A 19,798-nucleotide genomic window follows, 5' to 3' on the forward strand; every position below is an offset into this window, starting at 1 on the left:
CATCATGAGAGGTGGGAGCATTTATGGAAGAACGTGCATTGGAAGAACAAAGGATGCATCACCCCTGCAGAACCCTTATTAGTGAGGGCCGGGCCATCCAGCACAGCTTGAGGTCAGATTATAACCCCACTGTAAGTGACAGTGAACCATGAGAAAATGAGTGTGTGCAGAGATGTCAGTGGCATTGGGGCTAAAACTGCGTCCTGCTCCAATGACCCCAGACCTTGAGAACTGATCCTACTCGTATCTGTACACCCCAACTCCCTCATCTCCTTAGCTATATCCAAAATCCTATTTCTTCAGTATGTGTGATGGAATGGTGGGAGAGTGGGTCATAATGGTGGGAACTGTAATGCACTTTATATGGGACTACCCCTAAAAAGGGTCCAGAAAATGCAACTGGTTCAAAAAAAGACTGCCCATTTGTTGGATACATGCCATCATGAACATGTTATATTTGTTCCAAAGCAAAGTTGCTGGTTACCAATTTGTTTCCAGAACCAATTCAAGGTGCTGAGTTTTGACATGACCTGGATAATCTGGGTCCTGGGGATTTCTAGGAGTGCATTCTCCATTATGTATCCCCCTCGCCGCCACCACTCCCTGGGTTTTGTGATCAACCAGTGAAGCCCTGGTTGCAGTAGCACCACTTTTTGACATTACATTATCCGCTAGCAGGCCTTCTTCTGCAGAGGCCCTGAATTATGGAATTTGCCTTTTTTAAAGGCCAGAATTGTAACTTACTTTGCTTCTTTTTGGAGATGGGTGAAAAACCTGGCTACTTCATCATATTTGTGGCAGCGAAGGCTGTGGTTTTGGGACTGAGTGCTGCTATGTTTCTGGCTTTTAGGCATTCTTAGTTTTGATTCTAATTTTGAGATATTATATTTTTAACTTCTATCTGAATTGGTTTAGAGTACCCCTACTAAAGGCAGTACATGAATGTTGCAAGTAAATAAGTAGGCTTTTATATGGATAGTCAACATATTGTACTTGATCATTTTTGACAATGCATCAAAATATATTTGGGTCTGCCAAGGATATGCCCCTTCGACTTGAATTTATATGTTTTGTTTGCAGTTGGCTTGCCATAGCTCCTACTCCAGCTAAAATACATCAGTGCCTACTTTCAAGGCCAGTACTTGGAGGTTCTATTTCAAGAGGCCATCATTTTATTTCAAACATTTATATATGGCCTTTCATCCTATTTGGATTTCAGGACAGTGTACAAAACAGACTTTATAATATAAAACAACCAGAACTTGTTGCATAATATACAAGACAGCAGCAAATAAAACCCTTAAAAGCAGAACTAGGAATTAGAGCAGATATGTCTGGGTAAGTAACAATCTTTTTGGTTTGCACCAAAAGACTGCAACACAGGAGACCCTTGTTCCGGGCATGCACTCCATAATCAGGGCATCACTGCTGAGGAAGACCACTCACTTGTAATTTGTTTAATTAAAGCACTTCAGTGCCACCATTTAGGGCAAAGTCCTCTCAATAACTTACCTCAGATACAGGAGACCCTTGAAGAAGGGCCTCAGAAGAAAATCTTTAAAATGGGAGGAGATGCTCCAAGTCCAAGTTGCTTTCATTTTGATTCTCCAGAACGGTAAGCCTCCAAGTAATATAAAATGCCTGTAGCCTCTACAAAGGGTTACATTTTACTATGAGGCCAATGGCTGCTGCTGCTTGACCCCTTCTGCTCAGGATCTATATAGGGCAGGGGTGGGAAACCATTTTGCCCCTGAGGGCCACATACAATGATGGGCAGTTTGTTGGGGCTGCATGCCAGTGGTGGGCATGGCTAACGGCATCAGCAGGCAGGCGGGTCCTGGCCTCGTGGTAGGCGTGGCCAGAGCCAGCATCCCCCTCACCCCCCCCACACACACATTCTCACTCTTACACAGCCTTCCCCCCAATGTAAACACACATGCACACTTTATGCTGCCTTGAGGAAAAAGATTCCACGCAGGGCTCTGTCTGTTTGGGTCTGATACAATACACCACAAAACATTCACAGAAACCAAGTTCAGATACCTGTTCTGGGCAATAGTCCACATTCTTGAAAATCAGCCCAGAACGGCAACTTCCAAGTGTGCCAAATCAACCAAATTCACCAGTCAAACATAACTACATGGGAGGCATGCAATAGGCCACAAAATGTCCACAGAAGCCACATTCGGATACCCATTCCAAGTAACAGTCCACATTCTTAAAAAAACAGCCCAGAACGGCAACTTCCAAGTGTGCCAAATCAACCAAATTCACCAGTCAAACTTAACTATATGGGAGGCATGCAATAAGCCACAAAATGTCCAGAGAAACCATGTTTGGATACCCATTTCAGGCAGACGCCCATATTCTGGAAAATGGCCCAGAATGGCCACTTCCAAGTACGCTGAATCAACCAAATCCATTTTTCCCGTATGACTGTACAGGAGGAACACATTGAGCCACAGAACTACCACAAAAACACATTCTGTATCTGTTCTGGGCAATAGTAGGCATTCTTGAAAAATGGCACAGAACAAAAACTTCCAAGTGAGCCAAATCAAACAGATTTACCAGTCACACATAACTACATGGGATGGATGCAATAAGCCACAAAGCAGCCACAGAAACCACTTTCAGATACTCATTCCAAGTAATAGTCCACATTCTCGAAAAACAGCCCAGAACAGCAACTTCCAAGTGTGCCAAATCAACCAAATTCACCAGTCACGCGTGATTATATATGGTGGTGATGTAATAAGTATAATCTTCCTCTCCTCAATGCAGCAACACCCCTCAAAAAAGTCTCTACCGCACAACAATCAGGCTTTTAAAAAGGCGTCGGGGGCATTTTTAGGAGGGAGTGCGCTGTGTGTGCATGAGTGCATTAATGCGGTCTGAGCAATCTCATCGAGAGCAACATGCCAACAGTGGGGTGGCCTGCCCACTGCTGGCATGAGGCCTCCTGACATGCTTGCCCAGAACCAACTTGGCCCTTGGGCTGAAAAAGGTTCCCCACCCCTGCTTTATAGAATATCAGAACAATTTCGATGAATGTTGTAGGTCACATGAAAATTAACACAGCTATTCCATTCTGATCCAAATATACACTAGTCTTATACACTACTTCCAAAGTATGCTCAGACAAGAGCTTATGAAAGACTTAAGAGGAAAGGGGAGTCTAGAAACATTCATTATTAATGGATACTTTTGGTCAGAGGCAAGGATTGTGATGACAAAAGGAAGGAAGGCATCTTTTAACATACGGTCAAGGCCAGAAATATTGGAACAAGGATAACTGTTTTGGCAGTTGGCCTCTGTACACCACCACATTGAAGTTGAGAGGAAACACGCCCAGATGGGAGCGAGGTCAGGAATTTCAGCGTAATTCAAGGGGTTTGACAAAAGTGGGGCACTAACCATTCAGGAAGGACAGCCAGTAGCATACACACACACCCATCATTGGTGGCTCATAAGTAATGGAACTGCAAAGGATCTTCATCCAGGTATTAAAGGCGATCCTTAAGTTTGAGATTCAGGAAGGACAGCCAGTAGCATACACACACACCCATCATTGGTGGCTCATAAGTAATGGAACAAACCAACATCTCAAACTTAAGGATCGCCTTTAATACCTGGATGAAGATCCTTTGCAGTCAATGGCTGGCGTGAAGTCTGGAACCCATGGACATGAACAAATGCTGAGTTTCCTCCCTCGAGATGCTTTGCCAAGCCTTTACTGCAGCTGCCTTCAGCTGCTGCTTGTTTGTGGGTCTTTCTGCCTTCAGTCTTGTCTTCAGTAAGTGAAAAGCATGCTCTATTGGGTTGAGAGCAGGTGACTGACCTGGCCATTGAAGAACATCCCACTTCTTTGCCTTGAGAAACTCTTGGGTAGCTTTTGCTGTATGTTTTGGGTCATTATCCATCTGCAATATGAAGCGGCACCCTATCAGTTTGGCAGCATTCGGCTGAATCTGAGCAGAAAGTATAGCCCTATACACTTCAGAATTCATCCTGCTGCTTTATCAGCAGTCAGGTCATCAATAAACACCAGTGACCCAGCTCCATTGGCAGCCATGCATGCCCATGCCATAACACTGCCTCCACCATGTTTGACAGATGATGTGGTATGCTTTGGATCATGAGCTGTTCCTTTCTTTCTCCATACTTTTCTCTTCCCATCATTCTGGTACAAGTTAATCTTGGTTTCATCAGTCCAAAGAATCTTATTCCAGAACTGGCCAGGCTTCTTTAGGTGTTTGCTGGCAAAGGCTAATCTGGCCTGTCTGTTCTTGAGCGTTACCAGTGGTTTGCACCTTGTTGAGAAGCCTCTGTGTTTACATTCATAAAGCCGTCTCTTGACTGTAGATGTTGACAATGACATGCCTACCTCCTCAAGAGCGTTCTTGACCTGGCTAGATGTTGTGAAAGGGTTCCTCTTCACCATGAGCAGAATTCTGCGGTCATCCACTTTAATTGTCTTCCGTGGTCTTCCAGGCCTTTTGCTGTTGCTGAGCTTGCCAGTTAATTCCTTCTTTTTCAGGATGTTCGAAATTGTTGTGTTGGCCACTCCCACTGTTTTTGCTATCTCTCTGATGAGTTTATTTTGTTTCCTCAGCCTAATGATGGCCTCCTTCACTCGCATGGACACCTCTTTGGACCTCATGTTGGGGGTTCCAGTGAACAGCTACCAAATGCAAATGTAACACTCAGAACCACCTCCAGGCCTTTTATCTGCTTGATTGGTCATGGGGTACCCAGGAAACAGGCCACACCTGGCCATGCAGCTGCTTGTCAGCCATTCCTTCCATTACTTATGAGCCACCAACGATGGGGGAGGTGTATGCCACTGGCTGTCTGTCAGGAGCTCCCTGGTGGCCTCTTTCAGTTGACTCCAATAGCCAACTCAAGACACAGACGAAAGGATTCTTTTCAAAGCTTTAATCCTTTTACAACTTAATGATTCTTTCAGATGCTAATCACCAGCAACTAAAGCAAGGAACAGCAGAGCGGCCTAAGCTTCGAATAGGCAGTTGATTGCCATTTGAAAGAGAGTCACTTGAAGACCCAGAACTTATGGGCTAGGGAGAGATCCTCCCTCTTTCCCTTGGGTCCATGGGAGGCAGCCGTTGCTTGTGTGCCAAACGGGCACTACGCCTCCTTTCTGCACCCTCCATCACTTGTCGCTCTCTGCGTCGAGCATCTAGCAAGCCTCATTCCCGCACTTTCTCACTGCTAGGATCACTATCTAACTCAGGAAAGCCAGCAGGAGGAATCTCTGCCAGCTGCTGTGTCTGTGAGGGATGAGCTGGCTCCTCTCCCATGGATTGCTGTTCCTCCTCAGAATCAGAACTGCTCTGGGGCTCTATGGGCTCAGTTTCCACCCTGACACTGTCCTTCCTGTATGGTTAGTGTCCCACTTTTGTCAAACCCTTTGAATTACAGCTGAAAGTCCTGGCTTCGCTCCCATCTGGGTGTGTTTCCTTTCAACTTCAATGTGGTGGTGTACAGAGGCCAACTGCCAAAACAGTTTTCCTTGTTCCAATATTCTGGCCCTGACTGTATATAGAATTTATAGGGCTTTATATATCTTGGTCTGCACTTGAAGTATATCCAGCAAGTTAAGACATGACATCCATACAATATATTACAAAACATTTCCTAAATCCCTTCAGATAATACAATCCTGACTCCTTGTTCCTTTAAAATTCCTGCTATTGTTTCAGTCTGTTTTGAGTGTTAACCCTTTGTTAGTCATAATCACTGTCACTTCCCTTATCCTCTACCCATCTGATCCTAGTTGTACAGGCTTTTAAGTTCAGTGCTCTCAGTTTTGGTGTGCATGTGTCTTGTCTGTGTCTAAATGCTGGATGCTTCTGACACATGCTCACATCCACCCGTCCTATCAGCTTTGCAGTGTGCTTTCTATGACTTTTGTGCCAATTGGGAACAAAAAAGCCCCAACCTCTATTTCTGTCAGGATTGATTTGGAGCATATGGAGATAGTTAGCAGTTCAGATTCAGAAGGGGAACAGGCAGAACCGGGGGAGGCATCTCCTTGAGCGAGTTCAGATATGGATAGGCGTGCTTCTCAGGATGCTAACACCCAGATGGCTGGGCCTGAAGCCCCCCCCCCCATGAGAATCCAGGAGGAGGAGAGCGCGGGGCATGACCTGAGGGATGCTAGACTGCGGCGCAGAGCGAAGCAGGAAAAGTTAGAGGCGGCGCTCAGATGGTCAACCCGGTTGGTGATGCGCGAGGGTCGATGTAGAGGAGCATTACTGGAAGGGAGGAGTTTCCCTCCCTAAGTTATTCTAGCCAGCAAGTCCGTGTTCAAACTGCTGGCAACATTGTAGCTTCCATTTGGATTCCCTGCTGTTATTCCTTTGTAGCCTGAAAGTCTTCAGGGATTTGCAACTGTAATGAACCTGTTGCTAGTGAATTAAAGGCGTGAGACTAAAGCCTCTCTTCTTGTGTGCGTGTGCATGAGGAAGGTGGGGGCCAAGGGAACGTGACAATTTCATTCATCTTAAGTCCCTAGCCAATGCACCTATTGTTCTGAAATATGGCAGGTTTCTTCCCTAAGGGCACCTCTGTGATGTAAATTGTTTTCATACAAATTACCATCCCAAACCCCAAACTGTACAGGGCTCTCTTCTACAAAACTCCTTGCGCTACCATTCTGAACTTTCGCATGTTACTTACTTAGGGGTGCTTCTACAATGTATGCATACAAATTTCCCACAATACCATAGGTCAGGGGAGGAGCAAATCCCTTTTTAGCCCCTCCAATCAACTTTAAAGGTACCTAGTGCAAACCCTCCTAAACCTATCTCTCTGAAAATTTTCAGGTTTCTTTCCTAATGGCACTTCTATGTCGTGTATCATTTTCATACAGAAAATGTGAAGGGGGCTACTCTGTCTGCAAACAGTAGAAGGAATGGAACTCCAGGTTTCCGAAGTGAAATTCAGACCCAAATCAAGTCAGGCAGCCTCTGAATTGTTCCAAGTCAAATTGAGCTGTTTTCTGAATCACTGAATTGAGGTCTGAATCAAATCTTGTGGTAAGCACACAAACTACTTTTAACACCCCTTTAACATGAACTGGTACACTGATTCTTGTCCCTACAGCTAAAGCAATGATTAATTCAAATTTGAATTCAATACTTCATGCAGATTTCACCAATAAAGACCTCTTTAATGGAAATATACAAATCAAGCTACAATTACTACAAAGTTATGTTCCGGAATTTATTTGAAAAATCTTATTAAAAGTGATACAAGTTCAAGTAAAATAAAAATTACTGCAAGAAAACAGTTCTGGCATGTATTGTTTGTGCTTCACGTTCTTGTGTTTAGGAATACTAGATATAGGAACCCAGCACTCAGTTGCTTTATCCACTAAGATAAGGCCATGCCCATTGCAACTCTTCTCATGCCAGGGGTTTAAGAGGTTTTCAGAATATTACAATACCTGAATATAAAGCCATTAATTATAGTTCACTATTTACGTATTGTTCAGCCTTGAAGGTGCTGGTGGATATCACTCACAAACAGGATGTGCGCTGAAGAACTTATATACTTTACAACTTGAGGAAATGAAATAGCAAAACTACACTTAAAAAAAATACCTGCTAACATACCAGAAGGGATTTTTTCTCTTTTCAAAATTAAAGAAAATGATGCCATATTCTCTGAAGATGGGCAATCTCACATCATTTCATGTTTATACCTGCAGCTAGTTACCTTGGTTAGACCAATACTTGAAACTCAGGGCAACATCCAAAATCATGCAAGCAGACTTCTGCTCACACAACAGAACAGACTTCCTCTCCTTGCTTCTGCACCACCCCAAATCTGTTCTGGAGGGTGTGGAGCAGATCTGGGGGGTGCAGAGGGGGCTGGGGGGGATCTATTACACCAGCACTGTCTGTTTCACTGGCAGATGGACAAAGTTGAACAAAACCCTCTTTCAAGTTTACATGCTTCCATGTTTGTAACAAACACACACACACACACACACACCAAGGCAAGTGTAGGTGATGTTATTCTAGAAATTGTTTTGTACAGTTTCTAGCCTGAAAAGGTTTATCACAATCCTTGGTTTTTAAAGGCTTTTTTATTTGTTTGTTTTTGCAAACAACATGGTTGAAAAAAATTGGGCTCAGAATCACCAGTATTTAAAACTAATATTTGTGAACTATGCAAGAAAATAGGTTGATCAATAATATGAGAAAAATTTTGTTCTCTTAAAATGCTTCTCTAGGCAAATGTTATAGAAAATAAATACAAGCATGATCCTTATACAAATAATGTAGGTTGAAGTAAGGAACCCAGCTTTACACTGATGGACACCCTATAGTATTAAGTAGTTTGTACTGAGGGAGCAATAGGATACATGATCCAAATAGGGAATTACCAGAAGCTTTTTAGTATGATTCACTGATGCCAGATTTACTAATATGTTGAATATTGACTACTATGTGTTTTAAACTAGGATTACTGACTGCTCCAGGCAGAAGGGAATACAGTAGAAGATAAATAAAGTGACTGAAAATGGCACTATATACAATGCTGCTGAGGTCTGGCTCTCACCAAAAGTAAATACTAACTTTACATGCCTTCATATAAGGCTGAAACCCCGCAAGGCAAGAAGAGTGTGCACATGCTCATTACTTATGGCAAATACCTGCACATTATATAAAAACAAGGCAAAGAAAATTACTAGTTCAGCAAACTCGATCACTCTACTTTTAAAAAATGTAATCATTGGTAATTTTTAATGAAGGCATAGCCTCGTTAACATTTTGATCTAAACGATGATATCCAACTGTTCTGGAGCAAAGCCCATCCCGCCATCTTCTGCTCTGAACCAACAAGATGATCTGGAAAGAAAAGATCAGTTAATTATGATGAAATATTGATGTAGTTAAAAAGACATTTACTATATATATTAGTATTAATTTTCTGGTCAGACTTTCAAATCTGTCACAACCATTTCCTTCACTATGTTTTCCTATTGATGTCCATCCCTTGTAACTTTTTATATACAACGATAAAACAATAAGCAAATTGGTTGTCATTATCACTGATGGTGTTTACTTTCTCCCACCAAAGTCAATGGCAGCCCATACTTCCATAGAAGATGCTGAAGAGCCTACAATTAAGGACATAGTTGAGATAGGGGCAAAACCTGATCCACTCCCTGATACTGGAGAAAACCTGCTACTCCAGCAAAATGTCTGTTATGGTGGGATTCTAGTATATACTCTTTATAGGAGAGGTGGGTACACTGCAGTGGAAACCAGAGCATAATGATAAAAACTGAATGGGCATATAGGAAAAGGAATGTCAGTGCAGTTTCACACATGGTACTATGGAATATTTGCTTTGGGCTAGCTTAGACTTGGTGTCTTAAAAGGGAAGAAGTTATTTGTTTAAGTCCTTAAGGGAGCAATCCTATGGGGGATAGGCAGTCGCCTCCAAACTCAGAGGTGACTGCCTATTCAATGCACTGTGGGAGTAGCACGGAGGGGATCATCTCCTCCGCACTCCAGCTGCCCTGCATTTGCAGCTAGACGGCTGATTTCAGGTACCTAGCCACAGGACATCAAAGTGTGGGGTGGGGAGGCCAGACGACACATAGGAAATGTCATACCGCCACTTTCGCACTCCCTGCCCCTGGGAATGGCCCTTTTTGCCCTGCTCCGCACTGCTCTTATGCATGGGGGGCACAGGGATGCTCTCTGCGGCCTATGAGGTGGCGAGGCGGGAGTGGGGAGGCAGTTCCCCAGGAACTGACCTCGGAGTTTGGGCTCCGAGGTCAGTTCCTGGAACTGACCAGTCCTGTGGCCATCTAGCCACTGTCTAGTGGCCACAGGGTTCTGCCCTAAGCTACAGAAGTCCATGTTAACTATTCCAACCCTCAAAAGAGCTTCAGCACTGGGAGAATTCCCAGTTTTAAAACATGCAGCCATCCCATTTTTGAAAAACTGCTATGTTTTTGTTTTGTTTTTAGTGTCCTAAATATCTGTGCTGGCATCGAAGTGGAACAATGATTAATAGGACTGGCCCTCTGATATAAATAGGCCAGTATGCTCTGGAGAGTTAGGTTTCAACATGGGAATAAAATGCAAGATACGTGCATCATAACCTACCCCAGAATCCTTGGAATAGGAACGGAGAGAAATCTAGAAAACTTGAGGAAGTAATATCATCCTCAGTCTTATCACATTAAATTACAGATCCACTTAATTTAAGAGGAAAAAATAATAAAACACACTAGCCCCTACAAAAGGAAAGAAGGGGAAGGTATTTTTATTTCTCAGAACAATGTGCTTAAAAAGGTATGACACATTTTTATTATACAGAGAGTGGAACTACTCACAATACACTGTCACATCTACCCTTAGACCTGTTTGTCCAGCCTTACTTCATTCTTTTCAGCTTGCTTACATTCCAAAAATATCAAAGCAAATTTCACAAAAAGTATCATACTGTAAAGGTTTTTAATTTGTAGCAGACTAACAACTGCTTATATTCACAAATTCCAGGTGTTAACTTAATTATCTCAATATTATGGACTGGAGCCCATCTTAATTGGTTGTTTTCTAATCTTTGTAACCCTGCATTTCATAATTTACCCTGTGTTCAGCTTTGCCTACTCTTTACCTCCATTAATGAACAAGAATATAAAACAAGATTTCTGATGCTATTTGGCTATTAGCTTTGCATGTTATTATTTACAAAACAAAGTACAAATGCTGATTTATAATCTCAGGAAAGCTATTTATTATTAAATGGTTCTAGTATGTTTCCAGACAAAACATATTACAACATTATTAGCATTTTCCAGATTGTTAAAAAGCCAAACCTACCTTTCTTTTATTGTGATATGTGATGTAAACCACAGCTACCAAAAAGACAACAATAACCAGATGAAAAAAGAAATGGCTATCATCGTCTAATCCTGAGACCGGGGAGTCTTTCATCTCATCAGCAAATGACTTCTTATTTTCGTAGCTGCGCATACTTGCCAACTCTTCCGGCAATTCTGAAATTCCTTCGTCATCTTGATCATCTTTGGAATCAGGTGGGATACCATATTGTTCATATTCTGCAAGAGTACTGGGATCGATAGATTCTTTTGCCACTGGTAGGGAACTAGTGAACACGTATTTGTCTGTAATGTCATCTTCATTAATATCTGTGTCTTCTGAAACATCAATATTCATTTGTGAATTAGGACTAAGACTCACAGAAGTTGGCACAGGAGGTGTGACTAACTTTTCTTCTGCTATAGCTGGCCCAGGTGCAAGAGAAGTACCTACTTTCAAAAATGTTGGGGGTGTTCCTTCTTTTGTTGCATTCCCCATACTGTTCTGGTTAGCTGCTGAACTAATGGATGATGTATTATTGTCCATCGACTCAACAGTTTCCTGAGGCAGCTGTGTGTCATGTGTAATATCTAAAGGAGAAAATACAAATTAGGATACTCTGAAGTTTTAAACAAATATTCTCACACATATCTTGATTTGATAAGGACAGCCTAGTCAAATCAATAGTATCATCTTATCAGAATCAAATCATCCAACAAGCTAAAAAGTGGAGGTACGTGTTTGTTTGTTTTTAAAACAGTTTCTGAAGCTAAAAGCCTATATCAAAATACAACATCCAGGAATTTTGCATTTCAGAACCTTTCAAAGATCTGAGCCATTCCCAGTGCTGGACTTGGAAAAGAGATAATCTCTGATCTGCTGATCACAGATCAGACCTTTTGCCTGGGGAAGAAACTGGTGGGCTGGGTGCGGAACCCCCGTAGGCTGAAAGTTCCCCATGCCTGTTCTAGAGTATCTATTTGGTCTTAGCAGAATTCAAATTTAAATTTAATTCTCTTTTCAAATGGCCCTGACCTTTATATCTCCCTCTATTGTTTTTGTTTAGGAATAACTCCTTTTTCTGTCTGTGTATGCCTATAATGACATCAGAAGGAAGCATGAGTATGAAATCTGGTTACCATGTCATTTCAATGTAGTGATTACTAGATACATGGCCTTCATTCAATCCAGGCCTCCACAGGAATCAACCATGCAAATGCAAAGACATCCACACATGGTGTTGCTAACTTCACTAAAGTACTGAAGAACATGGGTATTACATGGACAAGTCTCTGGAGAGGGGCAACTGTTACCAAGTGGTAGATGCAAACAGAAAGCTGAAGCCTTTCTTCATCAACTGAATGAAATAGAACTAAGACAGTTAGTATACCTTATGAATAAGACAATAACAATGCGTTTCAACACTGTCCAATGGCGTGCCAGAATCAACGCATCCAGTTTCCACTCTTGATGGACATGCCAGATCAGATCACCATATATCTAGGAAGGAGGAACACACAGACTTTGCGGGGGGGCGGGGGGGGGAGTCACATGTAGCAGAACAATATGACCAGACTTCAACAATTCCATTTTCCACACTCACCATGGCAAGTGTGGTGCTAGCTTCTGATGAGCATAACAAGTAGCCAGCCATACTCCGAACTTTGAAGCTGCAGAAGAGGGCGGAGATCATCCCAGAGGTGCATGGCAATCTCCACTGCCTCTCCAGTTCCAAGGCTGGGAGGAAGGTGGCAAGTTGTTTGGCAGCTGCATGGCCAAGGCACTTGGAAAATCATGGCCACACAGGGTCATAGTGGAAAAAAAACACTACCAGCCTTTCCTGCTCTGAAGCAGGAAAAGGGAGGAGGTCAGGGTTGGACACTGCTGTTGGAAGGTGCTCAGAGTGCCTTCCAGAAGCAGCACCCAGCTAGCTGATCCTCACTGGCTCTTCCTTCAGGAAAGGCCAACGAAGGGTTTTGGATGCTGCTGTAGGAAGGCACTAGGTGAGCTTTCAAGGTATAGCACTAAAGCCAGTGTGCTACCCCTGGGGGGAAAGAGCCTAGTGGGAAAGGAGAGGATGGGGGAGGCTACAAAACTTGGCTTGGCTAGCAAGGCAAACAAAAAAAAAACACCTCTAGACCCCTGAACTATGAGAAGATGAAGCACTTCAGGTGAGCTGTAGAGAAAATGGCTGGGCACCCTTGATGTAAGCAGGAAAAGCCTCAAGAGACTTGTTGCCCAAGTTCCTAAAAAAAAAAAAAAAACATGCTTTTTTCAACCTTATGCAGATATGCCACCTAAAAGTTTAATGATGGCTTCTAGTTATTTGAAATGGTTCTTCCTAATATCTCGTCATGGCCCATTCTACAGCAACAAGACAACAAGGGCTGTCCACACAACATGCTAATCCACACTCAGTGGTTGAGTGTAGGCTGTTTTGAACCGTGGGTTGTTCGTTGAACCATGGGTTATCATGTTGTCTGAACACAGCATGTTTTCTGCAGAATGGGTTATTGTGTTGTCTGAATGTAGCCAGGTTGGCTTGTTAACCATGCAGTGTGGCTTGTTAACCACCCTGAACAACCCAACAACAACCTATGGGTTCTCAATATGGCTTGTTGAGAAAATTAAGCTACACTGCATGGTTAACAAGCCACCCTGGCTGCGTTCAGAGAACACAATAACTCACAGTTCAACAAACAACCACTGAGTGTGGGTTAGCATGTTGTGTGAACAGCCCCATTCTATTTTATAAATAAGCAAGCAACTCTCACTCATGAGAGGTTCTCAGATCCAAGCAGCAGGAACAACATGGCAATCCAATTTAGCAATATTATTTATTATTTATTATTGCATTTATATCCCGCCTTTTTCCCTCTTGCAAGGAACCCAAGGTGGCTTACATTATCCTCCTCCTCTCCATTGTATCCTCACAACAATAACCCTGTGAGGTAGGTTGGGCTGAGAGTCTGTGACTGGCCCAAAGTCACCCAGTGAGCTTCCATGGCCGAGTGGGGCTAGAACCCGGATCTCCCGGCTCCCAGTCCGTCACTTTCACCACTACACTACTATGCCTAACCATTATTGTAACAAAGGAAACAGTGCAACAGGTTCAGGAACACTGCTCTTACAGATTACAAAATCAGGGCAAACAAGCCACAAGAATGCAACGTTATGTGAGCAAAAATTGTTGGATCATCTCTCTCTGCCTTTGGCAAGGCTAATCAATTGGTAATTACACTAGCAATACATAAGCTTAATAATATTTCAGGGAGATATTTTCTTTCAGGTAAGCTCCAAGTGAAATTAGGATGAAATAATATTTATATACCAAAAATACATGATTAAAAAATGGACTAACTGCTGATTATAGCAATTAAATGCAATAATGTCAAGAAATAGGAAAATTCTGGAAAATTCTGAGGCTTGGCATTATCTGACAGTAGGGAATAGAGAAACACTCACTTGCTTCTAACTGCTATGGAATAAAAAATTAAATAGATATTGGAGTCAATCTTGCCATTTATGGTGTATGAAATTAACAGCTGAACAGACTGTTCCTTGTTTATACAGCAATTTTCCTATATTAACCTGATCTTAGAATTTAAAACAAAAATTCAAGGTTCACAGATATTAATCAAACTATATGAATAGTTAGGGAAAGTGACCACTGTAATGCTGAAATTTTTGATCTTTGGTGATTTTTGATCTAAAGGTGAGTGTAGTCAAACATGTATATGGATGTGAGGAAAGCTGATTTAATAACTTCAGAGAAATTCCAGGTAGAATTCTGTGGCCAGATAACCTAGCATGGAAAAGCTTCAAGATGGGTGGGAGCTCCTGAAGAAAGATTCACTAAAGGCAAGATAACAAGCCATTCCAAAGAGGGACAAATGGGACAATTTTAAAAAGCCATCATGACTGCACAAAAAATTAGCGGCAAGCTGATTTATTTTTTTAAAGACACAGAATGAAAGGTCAATGTACAAGTACAAATGACTAGCCCAGACTTGTAGGGGTTGTGTCAGAAAAGCCAAAGCTCAGAATGATGCTAAGAACTACAACTGGGGGAGTGGGGGGGGGGGTCAGGTATGTTCAAAGTAAGAGGAAGGCGATGATATGCCCACTACTCAGTAAGGATGGTGAAATGCTAATGGGTAACAAAAGAAGTCAGAACTGTTCAACTCCTACTTTACCACCATCTTTTCCCAGAAGTGGATCTGTGTGCAAGAGTGAGATTCTCCAGCCCTGGCTTAGAGTGTTGGATTAGGACAGGGGAGACTCAGGTTCAAATCCCCACTTGGCCACAAAGCTCAATGGGTGACCTTGGGCCAGTCACTATCTCTCAGCCCATCCTACTTGACAAGATCGTTGTGAGAATAAAACAGGGTGAGGAGAGAACCATGTATGTTGCTTTGAGCTCCTTAGAAGAAAGCCAGGCTATAAATATAACTAACTAACGTAGGCATTTCTCATGAGGTCAATGTAGTGCCTATGAAAACTGTAAGAGAATCCCTTTATTAATCCAACAGGTAAGTTATATGAGATCAAGGATTTGTTTAAGAATGCTACTAACAGTACAGTCGTATTGAGATTCACTCAGAAGTATATCTCACTGTACTCAATGGGACATACTCCCAGGTAAGTATGTATAGTGATGGGCACCAATTTGGATGGCTTTAAAAGAGGGTTAGACAAATTCTTAGAGAATCAATGGCTACTGCTCCTGATGTCTATATGCTACCTCGAGTATCAGAGGCAGTATGCCTAGGTACACGAGTTTCTGAGGAACATAGGCAGGAGGGTGCTGTTGCATTCATGTCCTGCTTGTAGGTTTCCCATGGGCAGCTGGTTGGTCACTGTGTGAACAGAATGCTGGACTAGATGGATCCTTGGTCTGATCCAGCATGGCTCTTCTTATGTTCTTATTGGACTACAACCTTAAGGAGTTCATGTGGTGTTCAGTGTTGGAACTGACCACTATACAAATAAGGATCAAAATAGAAGAACATAAAAGTTGTATTGTAAGAGAAAAGACTCAAGTCCTTTTGGTTAGACACCTTCAGGATCAACATAGCGAAAGATAGCTACAATTCTGGTGCACGTAGAATCTCTCAGGAACAGAGTTATAAGAATTGCTAAAAGAATGTTACAAACTGAAAACAATGATCCCTTGGTGAATGATGAATGAAGATGATTAATGGAGTTTATTGATAAGAAAACGTGTGCTTTGGAACTGTATTGGAGTTAGAAGTAATGATACATACACAATTTATGCATGTCTGTAATAACAGTGGAAAGAGTAAAAGGCCTTTGTTACTTGTACCCTTAGACGACATAAGTTTGAACAGAAACTAAGTACCCATTGCTCTGTCTAAATAGGACAAATGGTCTTCTGCATTATGCCAATCATTTTATAGGTGTGTTTTTTATGCATAGTAGGTTTTGCGATAAACTGTTGTCACAACGGTGTTTTTAACGTAAGTTAAGAAAACATATGGGCAGAACAATCCTATGGTCCCTGGGAGAGTGTCAGATTCCCCCTCCCGAGGCGTAGCACTCCTGCAACCACAGAAGAGGGAATTCAACATTAGGCCGTTCCCCCTCCCTTGGCCCCACCTCCTCTCAGCCACCATGGAAAGCACCACAGCAGCTGCTCTTTCATGAAGAAGTCGAAGAGGGGGCAAGACAACACGTGGGGAGGGGAAGGACCTGCAAGATCCTATAGTCTGTTGCTGTGCCGCCACTGATAAGTCAGCTAAATGGGCTCAGAGGCCTATCTGAAGGGGGGGGGGGTCAGGAAGAAGAGGAGGCAAAATTACCTGTGTCATTCTTCCTGTCCTGTTTAGCTCCTGCTGGCAGGGCATAGGATAAGACAGAGGGCTCAGATTTCAGAGCCCTCTGTCTACCAACAGATGGGCTGCTCTCTTAGAAAGTTTACTGTAGGTAAATTTCGCTTTCCTTGTGAATGGCATTTGAAAACAATTAAACACAAATTTCAGTATCTGGCAGACCTGGGACACCCGTGAAGTACATACAGAGAAACATACATGTTAACTCTAGGAACACAGCAATAACTCTTTAAATTAGGCTATAACAGGCCACTCTATTGAGCCAGATAATTATTAAATACAGATGCTAATTCTCTTCATACAGAAGTTTAGCAACTCTATTTTGCATACTGCAGAGTATGGTTAGCTTGGTAACTGAGCAGGGACTGGATATTAGTTTATCTTCAATTTGTGACTATATTTTTGTGACTACAAATTGTGACAGTTTTGAAGAGATTTTCAAATACTTTACCATGAAGGCTGTGTAATTTGCTTTTTAATAATTGGCTTTCAGGTTGCATTCCTGACAGTGTTACCAAAAGCTATACAGCTTTTTGAATGAATGCCTATTATGGTATTGAATTTTTTGTGGACACTGAAGAAAAAAATTGACTGCTAAGCTAGCACTAGTTATTGAGCTTGTTCCAATAGTTTCATGCTGCTGAAGAAAACCAAGTCAAAATGTGTTCAGTGTACATGTATTAATTGTAGACAAGGTGTGTGTGCTTTCTGTGAATTATGGTCGCTGTCAAGAAACAAGATGAAATGTCTAATAAGCCGCAATCTTTCCATCCTCATGCCTGTTTTGAAGCTCTGAATGGCTTTGCTTCATAAACTGAGGACAATTGTAAACACTGCCCCCTTCCCCACTGGCAGCTGAAAATTCATCAGCTGCAACTTCTCAGTATGGTGATGCTATATCATAAAAAACTGTACCCACTGAAGTTTTGTCTACCACACGAAGTGCAAATGGCAGAAGATCTTTTGCAAAAGGAGAGATTCCAAGGGAGGGGTGGAGGGGGGCCCAAGACTGAATATGTCTCTCTCGGACTTTTAACCGCGAGAACGGGCATTCGGAACAACCTTTCAAATGCCGAAGGAACAATACAGCGCTGTGTAACACTTTGCGGCGTTGATATAGGACTTGGTGGGAGGAGGGGGCTCTGGGTTTTTCATTCTAAGTGTAGCCGGCGGGGTGCGGGGCGTACAGGCAAGGTCCGTCGGAACGGAAGACACCTGAAAGTGGAGGAAGGCCTTCAGGAAAGCCTGCGGGGCTCTACATCTCTGCGGGAGGGGCACCTGCGGGAGAGGAGGAGCGGAGACGGTCGGAGACTCAGGGCCGTGGGGCGGGTCCGCTGAATGAAGCCATTCTATGAGGCAGGGCGTGAACCCTTCAGGCCCGGCAAAGACGAGAGCCAACCGGAACCCCGGGCTCGCCCCTCCCTCCCGGCCCCTGGCCCACCACCGTTTATCCCGCCCTGGTGACCGACCGCTCCTCGCTCACCGTTTGCAGCGTGGCCCCGGACCGGCAGAGCCACAAACAGAAGGAAGAGAGACGTCCGGCCCAAAGACGACAGCGACGGCGCTTCTCCCGCCGCCGTCCTTCGCCCGTTGGCGGCCATGTTTGCTGCCAAGCAGTAGCCAGGGGACGTGGCCTCGCCTCGGCCGGCCCACCGCCGTCCACGCGCTGCTAGGCAACGGCGTTCGACGCGAATGGAACGCGCTGACGTAAAGCTCTTCACCGCCCCCTCCGTACACGTAACAGGTATGTTAATAGATAAAACGGCGTGACGTAGCTTACGGTCTGAAGAGGGAATTTCCGTTTGAGAAATGCTGTACTGCACCCGGAAATTCAGGCTGTGTGTCACTCTTCATTTTTCTGTCTCTAAGGAACTTCCAGTAAAAATCGAATGCCGCCACCTTCTTTGGGTATAACCCGAATGTTCTCTTGATGAATCCGGGCGGAATAAGTACGCAGGAAAGACGGAAAGTAGGAGGCTTCGAGCGCACACTTGCCTGGGGGTAAATTGCATTGCTCTCAATAGGACTTACTTCATAGGATTGCATGCGAAGAGAAAACTCCCTGGAAAAGACCCTGATGCTGGGAAAGATTCAAGGCAAAAGGAGAAGGGGACGGCAGAGGATGAGATGGCTGGATAGCATCACCGATGCAATGAATATGAACTTGAGCACGCTCCAGGAGAGAGCGGAGGACAGGAAGGCCAGGCGTGCTATGGTCCATGGGGTCACGAAGTGTCAGACACGACTGAACAGCAACTATACTCATGTACCTGGGCATAAGTGCCACTGAACTCAAGGGACTTACTTTGAGTGGCTATGCATAGGATTGTGCTGTTAGACTGCATTCCTATAATCACCTGGACCCCCACAGAAGTCAACAGGACTGACTTTTGAGTAGACATGTCTAGGATGGCACTGTTTTATGAGACTCCCCCTTGGTTGCATTCGCTGATAGCTGTGGTAACAGGAAGAAAGCTCAACAATTCTGGTTTGTTTCAGGAATGTGGTGGGTGGTCACAGTGGAAACTCTGCAGCCTCTAAATACATGGATAAACAGTAACTTCCGACAAGTGGTGTGGTGGCAAATTTTGAAGCAATGATGGTCCACCAGCCACACCTGGAAGGAGAGTCCAAAATTGCAGGCAGATGTGTTGATCCGTATCCACAAACCATTTCCAGCAGCTGTATCTCCACCAGGAGCAAGTCTTTTGTAATGCTAATAGATCTTAATTGCCCTTTCAAGACCAAGACACCCCAAAATACTTTGCACTACAGTTTTCCCATTATTGCTGGGAAAGTTTATTTCCTTCCAGCTACTGTGAGGATTGCACTAAGCTCAGTGAACAGGGAAGTTGAAGGGCAGCAGTGGCAGATGATGTCAGCTTCCCCACTAATTAAAAAGTGCCAGCGCTGCACTGCTGTGAGCCCTGCCTCCGCTACACTCCGGTTTTAAGTCAGAATGGGCATGCAACTTCTCTTTGGTAGGAAAAGGGGTGGTGGGTGGGTAGATGCAGAGTTACTGCAGCAATAACAGTCACTGTGACTGAAGATGACACTGCTGACAAGATTGTT

General features: G+C 43.4%; 1 protein-coding gene across 2 annotated transcripts; it reads right to left on the reverse strand.

Moving 5' to 3' along the window:
• Positions 1-8,097: 8,097 nt before the first annotated feature.
• On the reverse strand, positions 8,098-18,348 carry C2H5orf15 (chromosome 2 C5orf15 homolog). Of its 2 annotated transcripts, none has more exons than XM_084838899.1 (3): positions 18,210-18,348; positions 10,875-11,464; positions 8,098-8,882 (listed from the first exon to the last, which is right to left on the reverse strand). In XM_084838899.1, exons 1-3 carry the CDS (start codon positions 18,325-18,327, stop codon positions 8,751-8,753), a joined length of 840 nt encoding a protein of 279 aa, XP_084695025.1. In that variant the 5' UTR covers positions 18,328-18,348; the 3' UTR covers positions 8,098-8,750. The 2 variants fall into 2 exon arrangements, with proteins under 2 accessions (XP_084695025.1, XP_084695026.1); XM_084838900.1 differs by lacking the exon at positions 18,210-18,348 and adding an exon at positions 12,265-12,374.
• Between the last annotated feature and the right edge of the window lie 1,450 nt (positions 18,349-19,798).

The sequence above is a fragment of the Heloderma suspectum genome, chromosome 2 (assembly GCF_057233095.1).
Source record: "Heloderma suspectum isolate Gila_16-S chromosome 2, 16-S_ref, whole genome shotgun sequence".
NCBI lineage: Eukaryota > Metazoa > Chordata > Lepidosauria > Squamata > Helodermatidae > Heloderma > Heloderma suspectum.